At 39.0% G+C, this 23,690-nt stretch overlaps 1 protein-coding gene and 1 pseudogene across 2 annotated transcripts in view; one reads left to right on the top strand and one right to left on the bottom strand.

Moving 5' to 3' along the window:
• Acyp2 (acylphosphatase 2) overlaps window positions 1-23,690 on the top strand; it is a 115,624-nt gene that overhangs the window by 4,885 nt on the left and 87,049 nt on the right. The window contains exons 2-3 of the mRNA XM_042691266.1: window positions 4,001-4,017; window positions 5,739-5,848. Of these exons, the coding sequence (XP_042547200.1) occupies window positions 4,001-4,017; window positions 5,739-5,848 (127 nt within the window). The remainder of the gene's footprint in view (window positions 1-4,000; window positions 4,018-5,738; window positions 5,849-23,690) is intronic.
• LOC122117506 lies at window positions 6,578-23,183 on the bottom strand (annotated as a pseudogene). The gene is made up of 4 exons (XR_006149177.1): window positions 23,052-23,183; window positions 22,211-22,815; window positions 21,890-21,999; window positions 6,578-6,588 (listed from the first exon to the last, which is right to left on the bottom strand). The product of XR_006149177.1 is annotated as a 40S ribosomal protein S3a-like (transcript).

The raw sequence follows: 23,690 nt of genomic DNA, 5'->3' as shown, positions 1-23,690 counted from the left end.
AACAAACAAAAAGCCAGAAGTGGTGCTCTGGTTCAATTGGTAGAGTGCTAGACTTGAGAAAAAGAAGTTCAGGAACAGTGCCCAGGCCCTGAGTTCAAGCCTCAGGACTGGGGAAAACAAACAAACAAGACTAGTGATTTATGTCTACCTAATCAAGAGGCTGAGATCTTAAGAATTGCAGTTAGAAGCCATCCTGGGAAGGAAAGTTTGTGAGACTCTTATCTCCAATAAGCTAATCAGAAAAAGCCAGAAATGGAGCTGTGGTTCAAGTGGTAGAGCACTAGTCTTGAGCACAAAAGTTTCGGGTCAGAGCCCAGGCCCTGAGTTCAAGCACCAGGACTGGCACCAAAAAAAAAAAAAAAAAAAAAGAAAAGAAAAGAAAGGAGGCTGAGATCTGGAGGAACATGATTCAAGACAAGTCCAGGCAAAAAGTTCCTGAAACCCCCATCTCATCCAATGAAACCTGGGCTTTTATTGTCACCTCAGCTATGGTAAGAAGATTGTGTTCCAGGCCAGCATGGGGAAAAAGTGAGAATGTATCTAAAAATGGTCAAGGCAGGAAGATTGGACAGTGTGGCTTAACTAGTAGAGTACTTGTCTTGCAAACAGACCCTGTGTTCAAACCCTAGCTCAAAACGAAACAACCTACCAACTTATGAGGTCGGGCCCAAAGCCTCAGATTTTGTTGGTCTTTCCCTCAGGGGTTCAAAGTGGCTGTTACAACTCCAGTCATTAGATTCATATAAAGTCAAGAAGAGAAAGGATTCTGGTGCAAAGGAGTCCCTTTGGAAAAGCTTTCCCGAAAGCCTCAACCAATGACTTGACCACCCTATAGAAAAACCCCCTGAGAAACACAGGAGGTCACATTGGTTGCCACCAAATAAATCAGAGTTCTGTAAGATAGAAGAAGAGAATGAACTTTATATATGCAACCAGCAGTATCTGCCATAGGGGTGTGTGTGTGTGTGTGTGTGTGTGTGTGTGTGTGTGTGTGTGTGTGTGTGTGTGTGTGTGTGTGTGTGTGTGTGTGTGTGTGTGTGTGTGTGTGTGTGTGCGCGCACGTGCGCGCGCGTGCCCGTGCGTGCATGCATGTGCCAGTTGTGGGACTTGAACTTGGTGCCTGAGCTCTTTTGTTCAAGGCTAGCACTTTACCACTTTGAGCCACAGTGCCACTTCCTTTTTTTTTTTTTTTGAATAGTTAGTTGGAGTTAAAAGAGTCTGATGGGGGCTTTTCTCCCTGGGTTGGCTTTGAACTTTAATCTTCAGCCTCCTGAGTAGTATGAACCACTGCTGCCTGGCCTAGTCATAGGTATTTTTTAGTGAATAAATTTGTAAATATAATTGCTATGTTTAGTATCCTTTCTCAAATAGTGACTCCAAAAAGACACACTACAGAAAGACTGGTCTACATAGTTACAATCTCCAAATATCAGATCTATAGCCACTACAACTTAAATTTCAATTAATATGTATTGGGCTTTTTCACACAAGATGTATTTGTCTTTTTATCCCACTTGTCACTGTCTAAAGTCATGACTAATACTTATCTATTTTGTCAGTATGAGCTTAGCCTAAAATTAATCTAAATTAGCCTCTTAATTTTCAATGAATTCTGCAGTGCTACTATGTTAAGTAATTAAAAGAAGGGCTGGGTACAATGGCTCAAGTCTAGCTATTTGGGAGGTAAAAATCTGGGGTAATAAGGTTTGTTTGTGGGACTTGTCTCAGCTAGTAGCTAGGGGGCTGGGAAGGTGGCTCAGTGGTAGAGCGCTTGCCTTGCATGCCTGAGGCCCTGGGTTCAATTCCTCAGCACCACATAAGCAAAAAGAAAAAACCCAGAAGTGGCGCTGTGGCTCAAGTGGTAGAGTGCTAGCCTTGAGGTGAAGAGCTGAGGGACAGCACCCAGGCCCAGAGTTCAGGCCCCACAACCGGACCCCCCCCCCCCAAAAAAAAAAAGAATCAACTAGTAGCTAGGTGCAGTGTCTTGTGTTTGCTGTCCCAGTGACCCATACAAGCATCATAGTCCAAGCCAGTTTACTCATGAAGTAAGACCCTAAAAATAACCCACACAAAAGGGATGGCAGAGTGGCTCAAGTGGTAGAACACCAGCCTGGCAAGTACAAGGTGCTGAGTTCAAACCCCCAGTGCTGCCAATATGTGTGTGTAGTCTTATTAATCATAAGTACAAATACTTTTAGATTTAAAACTTTGGAAATTTAAATCAAATTAATACAGGAAGACTGATGATATAAATGATAACCACCATATCCTGTTTCAGTTTACTATTCCTGTTCCTAAGAGTCATATGAGACTAGCATTGAAGTATTTCTGTTTTTAATAATTGTGATTGTTATGTCTTTATGATTTGTATGTGTACTGTATATATACCTAATGTTATGAACATGGTTGGTGTCAGCTTACACATTAGTAACTCTTATAGTTATATTCATCATATATATCAATATGATATGCTTATATGTAGGCATATACATACATGTACATTATATTACCAGTTCCTATATAATATTTCTTAGCTAAAGCTTGGCCCAAATCAACATATAATTCTTGAGATTTTTTTTTTTTTTTTTGCCTGTCTTGGGTCTTGAATTTAGGGCCTGGGTGCTGTCCCTGAGCTTCTTTTGCTCAAGGCTAGCATTCTACCACTTGAGCCACAGCTCTCCTTCTAGCTCTTTTTGTAGTTTATTGGAGATAAGAATCTTGGGAATTTCCTGCCTGGGCTGGCTCAAATGGTCAAATGGTGATCCCCAGATCTCAGCCTCCTGAATAGCTAGGATTACAGTTGTGAGCCAGCAGTGCCTGGCTGTCTTGAGATTCTTTTGAATGTTGTAAATTGAGTTATCACCACTTAAATTCATCACAGAAACTTAAATTCTAACCAATATGGTGATATGTATATTAGTAATGTTATGAACAGTTATGTATTTTTCATAAATATTCGTCAGATAGTTTTTCCTTCATTCATTTATTCAACAACTATGTGACCAGCTCTGATCAAGATGTTGGTTGAACAAGACAGAAAAAAAATCCTGCTGTCATAGAATTCATAGTTTACCATGAAGACAGGGAATAAAACAAGAAAATAAGCTGGGTGCCAGTGGCTCATAATTGAATCTTAGCTAGTCAGGAGTCTGAGATCTGAGGATTGCAGTTTGAAGCCAGCCTGGGCAGTAAAGTGTATGAGACTCTTTATCTCCAGCTAACTAGCAGAGAGCTGGAAATGTAGGTTCAAGTGGTAGAGCACCAGTCATAAGTAGATAAAGCTAAGGGACAATACCCAGGCCCTGAGTTTAAGCTCTAGTACCAGTACCAAAACAAAAACAAAAATTATAAAACACAAATAAGTATATAATAATTGCATATAGTAATCAGTACTACACATGTGTAGGAAACATTGGGGGTGTTGTTTTGGGTAAATAAGGGATGTTTGCTACGGTGGTGACATTTGTACAGAGATGATAATCATAAGAAAAGGCTAGACCTGAAAAGATGAGGGGAGGAGCATTTCTGCAGAACAAACAGTTGATGAAAGACCATGAACAGGTACTCTCTTCGGCATGTTTAAGGGGCCCAAAGAGGCCCAAAGGAGTGAGTGAAGACCAAGGTGCTAAGAGATGAGGGAGAAGCATTGGTCAGGAGCACGGAGAACTTGGAAACCAGAATTTATTTTGTTTTGAGTATCATGGGCAGTCACTAAAGTGTTTGAAGCTGGGGGAGGAAGTGATATATTTTACTTAAGAAAACTAATGTGGTTGATCTCTGAAGAGTGCCTTGCAGGAGGCCTCCCTGGAAGCAGGGAGATCTGTTGAGGAAGTGCTTGCAATAGGTTGGTTGAAAGACTGTGGACACATAGATGTAAGGACGTTATTACTTATATAAACAGCTTGAGCAGAAGTGAACTACTTTTTTAGTAAGTCATAGTGAAATTTGAAAAGGTAAAGGTACAAAAGCTGACATTATTTCTTGTCTTTCTTTTATGCAGGTGTTTGCTTCAGAATGGTAAGTCAATACAATCTGTTTATTTTTGCCATTTTTCAGTTATTTTTAATCGCAGATATAGAAATTTTCTACATAATGTTAGTCTAGTTTATCTTTGACAGCAAATGAAATGCATGGATTGTCCTTGAATTTACTGATTGTGTTTTCTATTAAAAGTTAAAACACTGGTCTATAATAGCTAGGTGCTTGTGGCTCACATCTGTGATCATAGTTAGGAAACTCTATGAAATTCATATCTTTAATTGAGCACCAAAAAGCCAGAAGTGAATCTGTGATTCAAGTGGAAAAGTGCTAGCCTTGAGCAAAAAAGCTCAGAGACAGCTCCCAGTCCCAGAGTTCAAGTCCCCATGATTGGTACACACAATCCTCTCCCCGCAAAAAAAAAAACAAAAACAAAAACATAAAAACCCTACTCTATTAAAAACATTACAGGTTACCCAGCTTTTAGTTAATGTTTCCTGTGAATTTTAAAAGTATTCTCTCTTGGTGATTCAAGAGAAACATTTTCAGAGATATAATGAATATTAAGTATGAGACTTCCCAGATGTTCTGATAGAAAAAGGCAAATGTTATATATGGAAGGGTTCCCAGAATTTCTATAGTTAAAATTCTGTGTCTCTTTCTAAATTTTTACTTAAAATTAAAATTGTTTTCTAAAAGTTTTAACTGTGTTCTCAGTTACTATCTGAGCTGAGTCATTTTACTTCCAACCTCTGAAAGTTCCAGTGTGTTCCCACCAATGGAGTCTCTGTATTGTGAGATGGCTCTATGTTCCACAGTTCAGATTGCTTCCAATTTCATTTGTATTTTGATTGTTTTCAAACCAACTCTTCCTCTGTCTTAGCTGCAATCATTTTTGTTAGTGTGGCTTTACCCAGTTAAATCTTGATGGAGATCTTGGCCGTATTGACCTCCAAACAGAAGAGTGTCCTTCTGAAGCACTCTGGTGGAAGAGCTTTTTAGTGTGACATGATTAAAATAATGTAATCTCAACATGTTTCATTTTCATTTTCCAGAAGCATAACTGAATCTGAAACTGTGAAAAGGAATTTTGAAAAGAAAAACACCAATAAAACATATCTTCAGAATAATAGGTTAGATTAATTTGGCCAGAGATAATTACATGAGTTTGTGGCAAGTCCAGAACCAATTGAAAACACAACAGAATCTTTTAATCATGCAATAATTCTGACAACCAGCATGTCTGGACTAGTATTCTTATTAGTTTAATTTTCTTACTAAAATTATTTCCTCTTAACTTGGTTGGAAGTCTCAAGATGTTTTTGCTTCTGTTTTAACCTGTGCATGCTTTATGCTGATCATACTAGAATTTTTTTTTGTCAGTGATTGAGAATCTTGGATTACTTTTATTTTGTAATCCAGATTAACAATTCAATTCACAGTTAGCCAGTATGAGAGAAATCCAGCTGAATTTTATGAATTCCAAAATACATCATAGAAAGTATCTATGAAGTAATACCCAGTTTTAGTTGATTTACTTTCTAATATTATGCTTGTCTTTACTGAAAGTACAATTTCACAAAATATGCCATTTAAATGAAGGTTCCTATAAAGAATGATTGTTATAGCAATTGTTGGCATAGACTGTATTTGAGAAAAAAATGATCATCAGCTTAGCATTTCTTAATAATAGAACTGAGTAAATTATGAGTTCTGACTTTTGACGATGGACTCATGTCCCTTGTTTGCTCCTGAACCAGTACACAGAAGGTGAAGCCAAGAAAGTAGGAGTGGTTGGTTGGGTGAAGAACACCAGCAAAGGCACTGTGACTGGCCAAGTGCAAGGGCCTGAAGAGAAGGTCAATTCCATGTGAGTAGTAAGGCTAATGTGGGTGAATCTTTCCTAGCTATTTTAATATTTCATTGAGTAATAAAAACAGGGCAAGATTTAGTTTGTAGATTATAATTAAACCCACAGTCTCTAGGTAGGTTAGCAAGAAATTCACAGAGTTAGGGTGGCATTTCCTTGTTGAGGAGTAGACTTCCCAGTTGGGCAGGCTTTAAGAAAAGCTGTCATGGACTGGGAATGTGTCTTAGTGGCAGAGTGCTTACCTAGCATGCATAGAGCTTTAGGTTGGATTCCTCAGTACAACATAAAGAGAAAAAGCTGCAAGTGGCACTGTGGCTCAAGTGGTAGATTACTAACTAGCCTTGAGCAAAAGAAGCTCAGAGACAGTGCCCGGGCCATGAGTTCAAGCCCTAGGGCTGGTCAAAAAAAAAAAAAAAATCTGTCATTATCATTCCATAGTCTATTGAAGCCATCCTCCCTAGATTCCTCCAACATGTGCCCATGACCAGGGTCCACAGATTCTTCCTTTGAAATGTTGGAACAGAAAAACATAGGATCAGCTGGGTGCTGGTAACTCGTGCCTGTAATCCTAGCTACTCAGGAGGCTGAGATCTGAGGTTTGTGGTTTGAAGCCAGCGTGAGCAGAAAAGTCTGTGAGACATTTATCTCCAATTAACCCTGTAGAAACCTGGAAGTGGTACGGAGGTTCAAGTGGTAGAAAGCTGCCTGAGCACGAAGAGGCTCAAGGACAGCACCAGGCTCTAAGTTCAAGCCCTACAACTAACCAACCAACCAAAAAAAAAAAACAAAACATAGGCCCTTAATGATGGTTTTTCAAGGTCTTAAAGTAGCTTTTTTATTGTGTAAGCCCCTTATTTGTCTAATCGATATTTTATTTTTTACTTTTGATGAAGATGTGTTAATGGGACTGGGAAAGTTGCTTTGTGGTAGAGTACTTGCCTAGCATGCTTCAAGCCCTGGGTTTGATTCCTCAGTACCACATAAACAGAAAAAGCTGGAAGTGGTGCTGTGGCACAAGTGGTAGAGTGCTAGCCTTGAGCAAAAGAAGCTCGGGGACAGTCCTGAAGCTCTGAATTCAAGCCCAAGGACTGGCAGAAAGGAAGGAAGGAAGGAAGGAAGGAAGGAAAGAAGGAAGGAAGGAAGGAAGGAAGGAAGGAAGGAAGGAAGGAAGGAAGAAAATATGTTAATGAGCTGTATGGTTATGGTAACATAGGTCCTTGGAATCCAAGGGAGAGCAGATTAGTCATAGGGAAACCTTGCTCTGTGTACATTTCATTTTCAGCTTCATAATTTCCACTGCTTTATTTTTTTTTAATAAAAATAGTTTACATTTATTAAGTACTTATAGTATGTTGGGAAATATGGTAGGTACATTATATGAATTATCTTGGTTAATTTTTACAACAGGTCCTGTGAGGTAGGTACTAAGTAATACCTAATTCATTTTCTTGTTCATAAATTGCCTTTGTTTCATCTTCCCAGTATTTATTTTAAAGTGTACATTATTAGCCCTTAACGTACTTTATCCTCCCACTTTCCAAATGATAAAAACTGGTTTGGTCTTCTGGGTGGATATCTGAGGTTACATTCTTTCTATCTCTGTTTCACATATGCACAGCAGACACATAGACACATTTGGGCACATACATTTATATCTTTTGATCAATACATGTTTTTGAAAATGAAGTCATAGTGTTTACCCTTCTCTACATCTCACTTTCATCACTTGAAGACACATCTAGGAAAATCCCTTTGTGCCAGATGTGTAGCTTGAATTCATTCTTGTTAATGCCATTATTTATTTCCCTTGCAAGAAACTTTCTCCCTTCTCTTCCTTTCTTCCTTCCTTCTCTCCCTCTGTCCCTTTATCCCAACTCTATATAATAATGATACCAATGATTTTATATTAATATGAGTTACAATCCTAGGAGTGTTGATCTGTTGGTTGAATTATCTCTGTATTCCTAATGTAAACATACTCATCAAACTGCTTTAAAATAGCTGTAAATGTGTATTTCTTCATTCTGTTATCAATTGGTATTATTATTCTGTAAATCTTATTTGGTTAGCCATCAAGTGATGATTATTTTAGTGTAATTTGTGTTTCTCCAAATATTTCTGAATTTGAGCATTTTTAGGGCTGTGGCTAGTGGCTGGTATATTTGCTCTCATGAACTCTATTTTCTTTTTTTAAAAATTTTAAATTGTTATTTATATAGGTCAGGTAAAGAGTTAATTTCTTTTTGGACAATATCACCTTTCCCTTACTCTCTCCCAGTTTTTTCCTCCCATCCCCACCCGCAAGTTGTTTAGTTCATTTTCAGCGTTGTGTCTAGTGAGTACCATTGCTGCATTTGTTCACCCTTTGACACTCCAATTCCCTGTCTCTCCTTACACTTCCAAAAACATAAATGAACAAACAGGATAAAAAGAAAATGAAAAAAGAAACAAAGAAAAAAACCCTGTTCTTTCCCTTCATGAACTCCATTTTCAAGTCTTTCCCTGCTTGCCCCCTTGCCTCTTGCAAGTATTTTAGAGCTCTTTGCATCCTGGTAATGATGGATTAACTCACTGTTATATATTTTGCACAAATTTCACCAAATCTAGTGTTGGTTAGTTTTGTTTATGATAGTTTTTGTAGCATAAATTGCTTTTAACTTTTATGAACTCAAAGATGGCTATTTTCTTCTGGTTGAGAAACAGATTGTATCTTCTAGGTTTTCTTCTAGCTTCTGATGCTTTGTTAATTATGTTTAAGCATTGATTCCATCTGGAATTTGTTTCCAATTCATAATGTAAGGATAAGGGGATTGTTTCTACCTTATGGGTAGCAAGTTGGGTAGCAAGGCATCAATTACTAAATCTTCACTCTTCCCCCAGTCAACTTGAAATGCATTTTGTTAAATGTTACAGTATCAGCTAAACTACATTTTATTTTGGATTCTGTTCTCCACTGATCTATTTACCTATACCACACCAATATTCCATACGGATTTAATCACACAAGTTTTATAGTTTATTTTCTCCCATTCCTTTATCTGCTTTCTTAGGCCTTGTTTTCTCTACAGTTTATGATACTCTTAGCTCCTTAGTTGGAATTCTGTTACATTTTTGTTTTAAGGAACTTCCTTAGCTGGGTATAGTAACTCCTGCCTATAATCCTCCAACCTCTTGTGAGACAGAGATTGGGAGGATCAAAGTTAGAGGCCAGCTCCAGCCAAAAGTTCATGAGACCTCATCTCAACCAAAAAAAAAAAAATGGGCATAGTGGTATATATTTGGCATACATGCTACATCAGGAAGTATGTAAATAGTAAATAGTATAAATAGGTAGGCTGGGGAAATAGGAGAGTTTAACTTGAAAATATAAATGAAAAAAGGCTGAAGGCATGGCTTAACTAGAGAAACATCTGTTTAGAAAGCACAAGGCTTTGAATTCAAGCCCTAGAACACGCTCTCTCTCTCTCTCTCTCTCTCTCTCACACACACACACACACACACACACACACACTTCTCTAGTTTACTCTTTTAAAATATGCTTTATTTTTAGTAACAGTGTATCCAGAGAAAAATTGTATAGAAGAGAGGTTTCTACATATTCTTAACTCTTTTTTGCTTTTATTAACATTTTGCATTAATATTATACATATGTTATAATTATGAATATTGATACATTACTATTAAGTAATTGCATTGTGAAAGTTAAGTGAGAAGAATTCACACAAAGCATTTAGCACGGTGCCTGGCATATAGTCAATAAACATTCAATACTGTTGTATGACCCCTGGTACTCCACTTCCTACATAGTAAGTGGTGGTTGTCCAGGCCAACTGTGAATACTACTAGGCTCCTAACTATGGATTGTCCTTGCAGGACTGGGATAAAGAAATAAGTATGATTGTCACTAGTATGTGAATGGTGTTTGAAGTCATATGTATAAATCGGATTATCTAGAGGGACCTTGTGTAATGACAAGTGTGCACGAAGATGACACTGGAGAGTGCCTTATTTTCTTCTAGTTATTAAAAAAAATTCTAAAAATGTGCTGTGGTAAAGAGATGCGGACATTAGAGTTAAATTGCCTTAAAGGCAGGAATCTGATTTATTCCCAAACTGTGGAGATACAGAATGCAATAGATACCAAACTGAACATAAGAGCTAGCCTGGCTGTATTTGTAGTAGCCCTGCTCTGCCCTTGCTAACGAGCCAGCAGTATGGAAAGACACACTGCAGATGTATGTGTTTTATTTTCTCACAAAGAATGACTGATGGCTTTCTTTTGCAAGTTGCACTCTTATAATTCTAATTGTAGATGTGAATCTGGCAGCCTTTTTTGATGTCTAGGAACCATTTCTGAATCTATTTTATTAAAATAGATTGGGGCTAAAATAAAAATAGATTTCTATTTCTAAGTAATCACTTAAAATTAATGTACTAATTGATGACAGTAGGCATAGGTCTTTGACAAAATTCTTACAAAATATATTTTTATTAAAGACTGAATAGTAATTTTGTGAAATAAATAATGTATTTGGACACAGGGAGCCAAATTTTAAAATTAAAATTACATCTCAATTGTACTTTTTTTTTTTTGGTTGTGTCTGGAACTTGACTTCTGGACCTGGGCACTGTCCCTGAGCTCCTTTTGTTCAAGGCTAGCATTCTTCCACTTGAACCACAGTGCCACTTCTAGCTTTCTGTGATTGGAGACAAGAGTCTTACAGACCTTTCTGCCCTGGCTGGCTTTGAACCGTGATCCTCAGGTCTCAGCCTCCTGAGTAGCTAGAATTACAGGCATGAACTTCTGGTGCCAGGCTTTGCTACTTATTTATTTATTTTTGTTGGTTGTGGGGCTTGAACTCTGGGCCTGGAAGCTGTCCCTCAGCTCTTCAGCTTAAGGCAAGCGCTCTACCACTTGAGCCACAGCACCACTTCTGGTTTTCTGGTAGTTTATTGGCAGTATGAATCTCAGGGACTTTCCTACTCAGGCTGGCTTTGAACTGTGATCTTTGGATCTCAGCCTCCTGAGTAGTTGGGATTACAGGAATGAGCCACTGGCGCCTGGCTTTTGCTACTTATTTTTAAATAAACCATGTGTCTTGTATCTGTCCTCTGTATGTTAAAGGATTGTCAAATTGATCAAATTGTTCCTGGTCAGGAAAACTATTTCATAATACAAGGAATGCTTGCAAGCCTGGGGGATATTTAGCTGGAGAGAAATGCTTACACGAATCATTCTAGTTTACATCACGTATTTCAAGGGCGAATGCATGAAAAAGAATAGATGTTTTCTGTTGTTCCAGAAGGAAATAATTTTGATTGTAGCAGTGAGTGAATTTTCTCATTTCAGATCACAATGGCAAAAATTTTTTTCCTATAAAGTCATTAGTGTATATATCTAATTATTATTATTATCTAATAATTATCTAATTATTATTGTCTAATCTATCTAATCTTTAACTAGGAGTAGATTAGATCAGAGATTGATAATTTACATCCTGTGGCAAGATCTGGCTTACTGCTTGTTTTGGAAGTTTTACTGGAGCACAGCCACACCCATTTATTTATTATTTTGTTTATGGTTGTTGGGCAAAGTTGAGTTTTTGCAACAGGAGTCTGGCCATGTAGTCTAAAATGTTAAAAAGCTTGCTGAAGCCAGGCCCCAGTGGCTCATACCTATAATCCTACTACTCAGGAGGCTAAAATCTGAAGATCTGGTTCCAAGCCAGGCAAGAGAGACAAATTTGAGACTTTTTTTTTTTGGGTCCAGTCATGGGGCCTGAACTTTGGGCCTGGGCGCTGTCCCTCCACTCTTCAGCTCAAGACTAGTGCTCTACCACTTGAGCCACTGCGCTATATCTGGCTTTTTTCTTTTTGTTTATGTGGCACCCAGGCCCAGAGTTCAGGCCCTATGACCAAAAAAAAATAAGAGTGGTTCACGTGGTAGTAGAGCCAGGGCTGGAGAACACAAAGCCCTAAGTTCACTCCCCAGTATAGGCATGAAACAGTTTGCTGACTTCTTTGTAGATATCTTACAAGTGAAGACTATAAAAGATCTAATATGTTAGATTGGGTGATCTCTGTGTATTTTCCAGCTAAGATTCTGTGGTTTTGTGGAACTGACAATATGTATATACTTCAAAGGAATTCTTGGCTTAAGAGTTAGAATTAGAATTCACCAGCAGAGTTGGCACTTGTATAAAATATGAAACTGAACAGCATTTAACTATGAAATGGTATTGTTTTGCTGTTACAATCATAGATCAGAGTGAAGCAATAGAATTTTGTTAACAATTAGGTGCTATTAGATTCAGAGATACTTAATATTTTTAAAAATAACTTTCTTTGCAGACCATCAGTGGAATGTATTTGTATGTAACCAGAGCTGTTAGTTTTCCCCTGTTTTTTTTTCATCTGAGAATCTCAAAGTACTTTGCTAACATTTTGATACCTTATTCATCAGGGTACTTTCAACACAAATAGAAAGGGTTATGGAGAAGGGTTCCATTGAATGGTCTCTGGAAAAATTAGAAGACTTGGACATTGTCCAGGAACAGAATTTCACAGAGGAGCTGTAATTTTGGAAACTATTTAGTGTAACTTAGTTGATATGAATTAGTGGGAAACTAGAGACAAGAATGATATAGTTGAAGTAGGAAAGACCTCAAAAAATAAGTCATTTGTTATCCTCTAGAATATTATAGATCTATATTAACATGATTTAAATGCATGATTTTGGCTTCAAAGTTAACATATAGTGTACATTGATTAAAGTAACCATATTTAATAAAACACATAGTACTGTAGTAATTACATTTTTTTTAATGGTGCTGGGGATCAAATCCAGATCTTGGCATGTGAACTACTACTGAGCTATACTCTCAGTGCCAGCACTAATTACTTTTGTAAAAATTAATACACTTTTATATTTTACAACAACTTCTAGCTTATAGAAAAATTGAATGTATATTACAAAGTTCTCATATACTTCCTTTTGTTGGTTTTTCTCCTGTTATTTTAATATATATTTTTTATTGTAAAGATACAGTACAGAGGGATTACAGTTATGTGAGTAAGGTAATGAGTACATTTCCTAGCAAGCATTGTTACCCTCTCCTTTGTTTTTCCCCTACCATCCCTTCCCTCCTCACCTCCCCAACTCCCCCCTTTCCCCCCCTCCACAGTTGTAAAGTTTGTTTTCAACATAGTGTCTTGTACATCTCATCTCATTGTTACAATTGACACCTGTATCCTTGTTTCAGCATTTTGTTATTTCCCTTCCCCTCCCCTAATTAGAAAAAAATGTATATTCAAAATGCAGAGCACCAGGAGCAAATACAGTAAAAACAGGGGTTATACCATGGGGGAAGAACATACAAAAGAAACAAGTCATATAGTACACTAAAAACAACAGCAATAAATGTATTTTCTTATACTCCTCCCTGTAACTCTTGAATTTCCTGTTATCAATAACTTGTGTTAATGTGACTTTGTTACAGTTGATGAGCCAATGTTGATATAAGACCATTAACTAAAGCCTACAGTTTACATTAGGGTTCACTCTGATGTTGTGCATTCAGATTTGACAGATGTATTATGACATACACCTACCATTACAGTATTATACAAAATAGTTCCATTGTCCTAAAAATTCCCTCTTAGCTTAGGTTGGTCTAGAACTTGGGATCTGCCTGCATTACCATCTGGAATACCAGAGTTACAAGGGTTTACTTTTGTACCCAATTCATTTTTATGTATTATTTTATTTTTTTATTATAAAGATTCTGTTATACATTCTTAAAGTTAACTTAGCATACAAAAAATGGGGGTATAAAATATTTTTTAAAGAAAATAGCTGGGTATAGGTGGCTCAAGCCTGTAAATCTTAACTACTCAGGAGGCTGAGATCTGAGGATCATGCTTCACAGCCAGCCCAGACGGGAAAATCCAAGAGACACTTATCTACATGTAACCATCAAAAAGCCACAAGTACAGCTGTGGCAAACATGATGGCGTACTAGCACTCAGCAAAACCAAGTTCAGAGACAGTGTCCAGGCCCTAAGTTCAAGCCCCAGGACTGGCGCACGCGCGCACACACACACACACACACACAAAAATACATTTCAACTTTTCTAAAGCTTGACACATATTTCACTATACTTATTACAAAGCAAATGTGATCATTCTTTTTTAAATTTACAAAAAGCTTGCATAATTGTTCTAAAAATTCAATACCATAGAATTATATTGAGTAAAAATGTTTTCTTTCCTAAATCCTACATATCACATATTTTCCCTGTGTATAAAATGTGTATATGCGTTTAGAATAAATACATTTTTACCTTATTGTAAAAAAATCCAATTACACACACTTTCATGGTTCTTATGAGAGGAGACCCAAAATTAACAAACTAGATGTTTTCAGATAATGGTATTTGCTATGAAAGAAGTAGTGTTTTCCTTTTTTTGGTTGTAGGGCTTGAACTTCAGCTGTTTGTGCATTTTTTTTTTCCTTCAAGGCTAACACTCTACCACTCTGAGCCACATCTCCACTTTTGGTTTGTAGGTGTTTAATTGTAGATAAGAACCTTTCCTGTCCAGCCTGACTTTGAACCATGATCCTCAGATCTTAACCTCCTGAGTAGCTAGGATTACAGACCTAAGTCACTAGCACTGGGCCATTTTCCTTCTTTAAATGGGATGGTCAGGGCCTTTTGAGGAGGTGAGTGGGAGATATTTCCAGCATAGAACCTTGGTAGAGCATTCTGAGCACAAGGAACAGAAAGCACCTGTGTACCTAGGCAGGTTGTGGGACTCACTTGCAGAACTGGACTTACCCTCTCAGTTGGCTTTTTCACTGATAGCTGACACTCTACCACTTTTGAACTATTCCTCCATTTCAGCATATTTGCTGTTTAACGAAAGACAGAATTTCACACTTTTCTACCCAGATTGGCTTTGAACTGTAATGATCAGATCTTAGCCTCATGAGTAGCTAGGATTACAGGACTAGCACCCAGCAACTTTCTCCCCTTCATGGTCCTTGCTAGGTAGCCCCAGATGGCTAGCTTCTACTTTGGCAATCCTCCTGAGTGTTGGGATTAAAGGGATACACTATTGTGTCTAGTTTTGGATTGTAACTTTTGGGGATGCATTTTAGTTAAAATAGTTTGTCATAATTTTTTTACTCAACAAGTATTTGTGTCTTGCCATGACCTTCTGCCAGATACCAAAGGAGTATAAAGATGATTAAAAGTATTGTGAAAAATTCAAATAGTTTATTTAATTGGGGTGAAAGAGGTCAACTCAACGCAGTCTGGGAAGTAGCAGGGTGGGGATAGGAGTGAGGCTGAGAGAACACGGGGAAAGGAGTCTTCCTTCTACCCTGGGGAGAAAGATGCACGTGCCTCTCCTTCCAGACTTTTCTGTCTCTTTTTTAGCATTTCAATCCTGCTACACCATGTTTCTATTTCTTTCCTTAGGACTTTCGTGGGATCCCCTTCCTCTCCCTAGAAAGGGTACCCCATTCCTGTCTCCCACCCTCACTGTACATCTCCCCCTCCCCCTACGGTGCTCTCACTCTAAGCCTGCTTCAGCCCATCACATAGCACAGCTGTTAGGAAAGAATTTCTTGCTTCAAAGCCCCTGCCTTCATCCTAAGAGAATGCTTTCAGCTGTAAGTAAGAGATAAACCTGATAGACAGTAACCTGATAAACAGCTGATTCCAACAAATAGGGTTTATTCTATTCAGACATAAAGGAGCCTGCAGTCATCAGTTGCAGGCACTTGTGTCAAGACCTGTGTCTGTAGGATTCCCCTGTAGGATGGCTCCCCCAGCTTGAAACATCCATCATACACACACTCAGGGTTAGAGGATGGACTGCTCTGGGCTTCCTCCTTGCCTGCTGGTGGTGCTGTTTTGGAAGGTTCTAGAAACTTTAGGAGGTAGGTCTTACTTGGTTACTGGAGGTGGTTCCTTGGGGATATTTCTTCCTTGGCTGTGGCACACTGTTCAGCTCTGGCATACTTCTAAGTTATATGCCATTCTCTTTCCCTAGCTGGGATGATGTGCCATGGGCCTTCCCTAGCTGTGATTACCTTTTCCAGATGCAAATAAGTAGGGAAAGGAGAAGGGGAGTATATAAAAGAGAGTGCTGGGTTCAACGTTCATAGTCACTTGTCACACCTCTTAGGTCTGAAACTACTGCAAGGCAGGGGTTGTCCTGTTGTTTCTTGAGTTCCCAATAGACAGCACAACACCTGCCACACACAAAGAAAAAAGTGGGAATTCTAGAAGAAAATTTCAGGTACAAAGGCACTGTTGAAAGAACCTCTATTATGAACATAGGCAGAAGACAGGAAACGGAGAAAATGGAAATGAAGGCTGAAAAGGTAGGATTAAAGTCAAAGTAATAAAAGCTTGATGTCACATTAACTTCTTTTGTGAGTAGTGGGGAGTTGGTGAAAAGTTCCAGGTCAGAGACTGACCCAGTCTGGGGGGTATGATATTGTATTAATTTTCTATCACTGTGGCCAAAATGCTACGCACAAATAACTTAAGGAGGAAGGGTTTGTTTTGGCTCATGGTTTTAGAGGTTGGCCTCAGACGGGACATCATGGCAGTGGGAGTGTGTGGTAGAGGACCTTCTTTACCTCATTTCGGACAGGAACAAGATAGCCTATGGAACTGCTCCCAATATCCTCCTCCCTTCAGGTAGGTCCTACCTCTTAAAGTTTCTAGAACCTCCCAACATAGTGCCACCCCAGAGGGGGACCAGATGTTTAAACCATGAGCATGTGAGGGACGTGGCACATTTAAACCTTAACAGATAATAACGGCGTTAGTACTGTTTCTAAGAGCTAGAAGAAGGGAGATTAGGATTAGAGATACTAACTACTATGTCATTTTATGGCTTGATAAAGGAGAACAAAGAATGATTTAGAGGATTTAATAAATATAATTTTATGGTCCTCTAGGAAAGTGATTCTCTTTAAGTATAATTCTTAGTCAGTAGCATCAGCATTTGCTGGCAGCTCAGGGGGAATGTAAATTCTTGAGTTTCACTGGAACATAACGTACTGCAAACCCCTCTAGAACAGGGTTCAGAAATGTGTATGAAATCCTAATCTACATGAAAGTTGAGAACTGCTGAACTAGAGAAATAGGTCTGAACTGTAAAGAAATCCTTGGAGGTAGATCATCCAATCTGGTGCACCCATTCTACACAGTAGAATCATCTGAGAAGTTGTACAAAGGTGTAGTCTAGTCCCACCTCCTCCACAGCTGAATCTGAATTTCTAGAGCTGAGACCCAGCCATCCAATTGTTTCTAATACTCCCAAGTGGTGCCAGTATGCAACCGGGTTTCTGCGAAGCACTGATCTCATAAACCTGTTCATGAGAAGACTCAGGATGAGAGAATTGTTTAAGATTATACAGCAAGTTCAGGTAAAACTGTATCTCTGGAATCAGTAGTAAACTGTCTTCTTCATGATTGTTTAAACACTAATCCAAAACTTTTTTGCCCTAAGATAACAATTTAATCCAGTTTGCCTTAAGATAAATCACTTACTCATTCACAGTGACAAATACAACTGCCAGATTTTAGAAGAAGAAATAGATTACAGACAATAAAAATTCAGTTCTCAGCCAGGTGCCAGTGGCTCATGCCTGTCATTCTAGTACTCAGGAGGCTGAGATCTGAGAATCATGGTTTGAAGCCAGTCCAGAAATGAAAGTCTGTGAGAGCCTTATCTCCAGTTAACCACCAGAAAATTGGAAATCGAGCTGTGGCTCAAAGTGGTAGAGCACTTGCCTTGAGTGGAAAAGCTCAGGGACAGTGCTAAGGCCCTGAGTCCAAGCCTTATGACTGACAATAATAAAAGAATTCAGTTTTTATTTACATAAGTGGTATTTCACACATTAGAAAATACTCCTTATTGTAACAACTTGGTAAAAGTATATATTTTGAACACTAATTGAAAAGATACAGGGAGATATGTTTATACAGAGGTTTATTTGTGTGCATATAATAACTCTTTTTTCAAACTCTAGGTGGAGCTCTTTGGTCTTTATATATATAAATTTATTTATAGTTTTGAGCCTCTTTTTTTTTTTTTTTTTTAAAGAAGGAGCTATTTTGAGCTTAAAAAACATTTTAAAATTCATAATGAGTATTGTCAACATTTCTCAGCTCAATTTTTCTGCTTCTTTCAGGGCTATAGAGTTAAATTTTTATTTTTGTTTTATTGCTGGACCAAATCCAGATAAAGGCTTTAGAGTCATGTTCATATCAATCTTAAATCTGTGCTGTTGTCTCCTAGTATTTTATGAGCAGAACGTGCTTCTCATGTTTGTTGTTTCTGATAAGCCTTGGTGCTGAAGTGGAATTTCTGTGAGGCGTGTCTTCCTTTATGAATGATGCCAGTGGAGAAGGTCCCTGTGGATAACACAGCTGTTGCTATAGTAATCTCTTCAGCTATTTTTAACCCACTGTGCAAAAGAGCATTAGCAGCTATGTTCTTACAACATACATGAAACATTTTGCTGTGACTTCCTTTTCTCTTCCTTCTCATTTTAGTAGTTGGGAGGACTTTATGGGGATATACTTCCCCATATAGGAGGCATGTTATTTGTAAATGGTACAAGCTAATGATTCAGTTCCTAGACTGCAGTACCACCATTGACATCACCTAACAATTTATTGGAAATTAAAATTCTCAGGTTCCACTGTACCCTGAGCTAGAAATCTTGGGTGGGGTTCAACTGTCTGTGTCGACACTGGCATAAGCTATTTAAAAGGATTCTGTATTCGCTGGATCCAAGTTCCTTCTGTGTAGTCATTTTGCTCATGTTGGGTTTCTCCAGTGTTTATCAAATCGCCCGTCGATGTTGATCAAGGAAAGGATTCTCAGTAGTAAATTAGGGGTAGACCCTAAGACCCTGAATTTCTAACAGACTCTCAGGAAGTATGGATTTTGCTTGCCCTGGAACATGTTTTGAATGGTGACAATATTGACCAGCCAAATAGCACATGGTTAGACTTAACCCACGTCTACATATAAAAGAGTTATATATGGTTTAGTGACATACAGTATACTTTTGGTTTAATATGCCTAGAACCAGCAAGTTCTTACTTACCATTCACAGTGATGGCAATTTCTGGGCTACAGTGTTCTCTTGTCTAGTTTAAAGTGAAGAAATCCTGGCCAAGTGGTAGCGTCTAAGAGTCAGTCAGGCATGCATACATGCGTAGTCAGTAGTTCAGAGTGTCAAGCTTGACTTCTTGTCTAGGAAGGATTATAAAAGCTGGTGCTAGTTGCTCATGCCTGTAAATCCTAGCTATTGGAAGGCTGAGATAGGGAGGAAGATGAGCAGAAAAGTTCACGAGCCAGGTGCTGGTAGTTCATGCCTATAATCCTAGCTTACTTAGGAGGCTAGGACTCGAGGCTCATAGTTCAAAGCCAGCCTGGGCAGAAAAGTCCATGAGACTCTTATCTCTAACCACCAAAAAGCAGGAAATAAAGCTGTGGATCAAGTGGTAGAGTGCTAGCCTTGAACACAAAAGCTCATGGATAGCACCTAGACTCTTGAGTTCAAGTCTCAAGACTGACACAAAGAAAAGACAAAAAAGTTTGAGACTCCCTCACCTGTAGCTAGACATGGTTTGAAGAGTATCATTAATGAAATATGCAGTTCCAGAGGTTAGAGTCTGGCTCAGTTGGCAGAGCATTAGCCAGTGAGCAAAAGCAGCAGGTACTGAGTTCAAGTCCCAGATCCAGACCTAAAAAAAATACACAGCTTGAGTTGAAATAATAGACTGGAAGCTGAAACACTTCACTGGGTGTGTAATGATGAGTGAAAGTGGAAGAAATATAAAAAGGAAGAGAATTGGCAAATGGGAAATAGAGGGAAATGGGAGAAAAGTGAAAAAAATAATTACATGAAAGGCAGGGGTGTTTGGGCTATATACCTGTCCTTGGTGAGTCTTTTGTTGCTAACCACCTTATTCTTACTTTCCAACTAGCCTTTTTGGAGATGCTATATGGACCAGGTTGGTTCAAGTGGTGTTCCCTTTTTCCTAATTTGAAGTTTCTGCATTACGGTATTCCATTCACATTTACTCTTTGGTTTTGCATCTTCCTTTAGGATTCTGCTTTATTTCCCACAGTCAGAGAATGTATTTTGAATACTAATAGTCATAAATTCCAAAGGACCTCCTCCAACCCCCTCACCCCCAAAAGATATTTTTTAAAAATCTAGTACTTGGAGCAGAGGGAAGCTGCTTGTAATAGCAATGGCAGGTATCTCCATGCCCCAGCTAGGATGATAGTAAGATGGTTGCTTTAGGGTGGAAAGAAGACGGTGCCAGGAGAACATTCTGAACCAGTCTTTGTAGGATGGGTACTCCCTCTCTTCACCCCAAGGAAAAACCAAAGCATATTGGACCCTTGGAGTCCTTCTTAGATCCTTCTTAGGATTTTTCTTCTGGGAAACCCATGTAGCTATTTCTCTACAATTACCAGCCATTTTGTAGATTCTCTAAAAGTTCTTGGAATCCATGTAAAGATACTGAGTCAGAGCCACTTGATCTCATTTGATGTAGAAAACCCTACTATGACACCTTACTATGACAAATCACATATGTAACACTTTTTAATGAGAAGTGTGAAGTTTTACCTTCTGGCTTAGTCATTCCCCCAATATTACAGCTTGATCCATTGGTCCAGTGGTGCCTCACTATTATTTTTGTCTGAGTACAGCCTTAATTATTGACTTTGTGCTGTCTATATGGTCAGCCAGTGAGACCAAAGCGTGTATGTATCTGTCCTTGGTGGTACCTTGAGAACATCCAGGGGCTTTTTTTTTTTTTAAGTTTCCAGTATAGCTTGAGCTGATAGCCCTTTGGACTAGTATTTATTCATTCCATGATTACGAAGTATCTATTGGGTCAGGCAGAGTATTGGGAACTGTGGATATGAAGATAAGTAATGCATCTCTTGCCCTGAAATACTTGAGAGGAGATGGTGGGTAAACAGAAGAATGTGTGTACAGGATGAAGCAAGACATGGAGGATTTGGTCAAGAAGGGTCTTAGGAGCTTTTTTTTTAATTGTGAAAATACTGTACAGAGGGATTACAATTACATGGGCAAGATAATGAGTACATTTCTTATCAAGCATTGTAGCCTCCTCCTTTGTTTCCCCTTCCCATCCCATCCTTCCCCCCCAACCCTCCCCCCCACCAAAGTTGTAAAGTTCGTTTTCGACATAACGACTTGTACGTCTCATTGTTGCAATGGGCCCACCTGTATCCCTATTTAAACGATTTGGTTTTTCCCTTCCCCTCCCCTTGTTAAAGGACTTTATCCATTTGGAAAGTCAATGCCCAGAGTGGTCTCCATTGTGATACTGTGCCATTTTACATTGTGCAGATCACATCTGCATCTTAAGTTTGGCTGACCTTTCTGCTTTCTGTCAAACATAGGATGAGGTAAAATTAGATTGTAGGTAAGACCAGTGCAGGAATCAGACAACTGAACATACTCACCCTCTCACTGGCAAGATGGTCAGGCTACCTTTCTGCTCACCTTCAAGTTCCCTTGTAGCCATGGAAACATATCATGATTCTACAGCAATTTCGCATATGTATCCTATTGTTCACCTTCCCTACATTCCTAGTCACACACTTACCACTCCAGTCCTCTGGTAATACTAGAAAGAGCCAGAAAGAGCCAGAATATCAGCATATACTTTTAGAGACTTGTAGGGCAGCAGTCCTTCATGGTTTGTGAGTGTGAGTGTGTGTGTGTGTGTGTGTGTGTGTGTTTCAGATGATTACATTTGATCTAACCATCACTAACGCTAGACGGCAGCCCTTTGGTCTCAAACTCTTGCTGAAGATAGACCAATCAGTGTGTCATCACCCATTTCCTCACCTGGATTTTTATTCAGGCTTCTAATGCATTTATTATTCCCTCTGTCTCCTCAACTGACAATTTTGATAAGCATTATTTTTCTTTCTTTTTCTGAGATACAAACCATCACAAATAGGCTTTTTATTTGTCATTATTAAAAATATGAATTTTAAACAGATTCTTGGACTGCGGGTTTGTATCCATCAGCTTACTCGACTTTGGCATCAGTTTCATCTCCAGTAGCTTTTTTTTTTGGGGGGGGGGGGTCCGATTGTGGGGCCTGAACTCTGGCCTGGGCGCTGTCCCTCAGCTCTTCAGCTCAAGGCTAGCGCTCTACCACTTGTGAGCCACATTGCTACTTCCGGCTTTTTTTTTTTTTTTTCCTGCTTATGTGGTGCTGAGGAATTGAACTCAGGGCCTCATGCATGCAAGGCAAGTGCTCTACCACTGAGCCACCTTCCCAGCCCTCCAGTAGCTTTTCCAGAACTACTGCCTTCACCATGAAGCTCCATGAGTTTTCCCAATTCAAACTTGAGCTTCTTCAGCATTTTTACTTTTCTGACGAAGATATCATGAACTGGCAAGATAAATAGACTGGCAAGCCTTTTCTATGTCTTTCCCAGTGCTGGAATTGGTTAATCAATTACTTCTTTCAAGTATTTGTATGTACTTCTCGGATCATGGTGTCCATCATCCTCCTTCAGATCTGGCAGACCTGCTGTGCTGAGGATAGGAGGTCTTGCATAGTAAAACCAACACAGAACCGACCAAGCAAATAACCATCTGTAGTCTTGACATCAACACGAGCTTCAATCATGGTCGGCCACTTTTTGACCATGGAGTACATTTTGTCCCAGATGAGATCCATATCATGGATGTTGGTCAAACAGTTCTTGCCCTGGACATTCTCAGTAATTAGCTTCAATTTTCTAAATGCAACTTCATCCTTCAGCAGATCAGCAAGGCTCACTTTAAACCCCTAATCTTTGAGGCCATCAGAGGTGATTTTTGGTTCCTTGAGTCCTCATGACTAGTATTTTCCCAGTATTTCTTTTTTTTTTTTTTTGTCGGTTGTGGGGCTTGAACTCTGGGCCTGGGTGCTGTCCCTCAGCTCTTCAGCTCAAGGCGAGCGCTCTACCACTTGAGCTACAGCGCCACTTCCGGTTTTTCTGGTGGTTTATTGGAGATAGGAGTCTCACGGTCTCTCCTGCCAGGGCTGGCTTTGAACCGCGATCCTCAGATCTCAGCCTCCTGAGTAGCTAGGATTACAGGGGTGAGCCACCAGCGCCCGGCCCCAGTATTTCAATGTCAGTGCTTCAATGTCAGAACAATTTTTTTTCTTAGAAAATGGATCAACCACTTTTTTCTTGGCTCCCTTTTGGCTGCCTTTTATAAGGTATGTTCTTGCTGACTACCATGGTGCTGCTCAGAGAGCCAAAAGGGATAAGCATTATTTCTATATCATTGTCCACATAATTGATTGTAATACCTAATAGGACAGGGCAAGTAGTATGCCCTAGAAGCTTCCTTCTCATGCATACAAAGACATATTTATAAAGAAGTAATAGTGTGCCAGCTGCCAGTGGCTCATGCCATTTATCCTAGCTTACTCAAGAGGCTAAGATCTGAGGATCACAGTAAAAAAGCCAGATGGGACAAATCTGAGAGACTTTTATCTTCCAATTAACCAGCAAAGAGTAGAGGTATGGTGGCTCAAATGTAAGAGTGACAGCTGTAATTGGAAAAAAGCCCTACTGGGCGTGCATGCACACACACACACACATGCTCACACACACATGCTCACACACACATGCACACACACACACACAGAAAACCCCAAAAGAGGTAATAATGTAAGTCTTTGGGGCCTTATTATAAAATTTAAATATGTAGAAAGTAAGGGATAGCATGTTGAATATCCATAT

The sequence above is a fragment of the Dipodomys spectabilis genome, unplaced genomic scaffold (assembly GCF_019054845.1).
Source record: "Dipodomys spectabilis isolate Male_0828 unplaced genomic scaffold, ASM1905484v1 ptg000141l, whole genome shotgun sequence".
Lineage (NCBI taxonomy): Eukaryota > Metazoa > Chordata > Mammalia > Rodentia > Heteromyidae > Dipodomys > Dipodomys spectabilis.
Note: the sequence above shows the minus strand (reverse complement) of the source record. Positions and strands in the feature narration are given on the sequence as shown.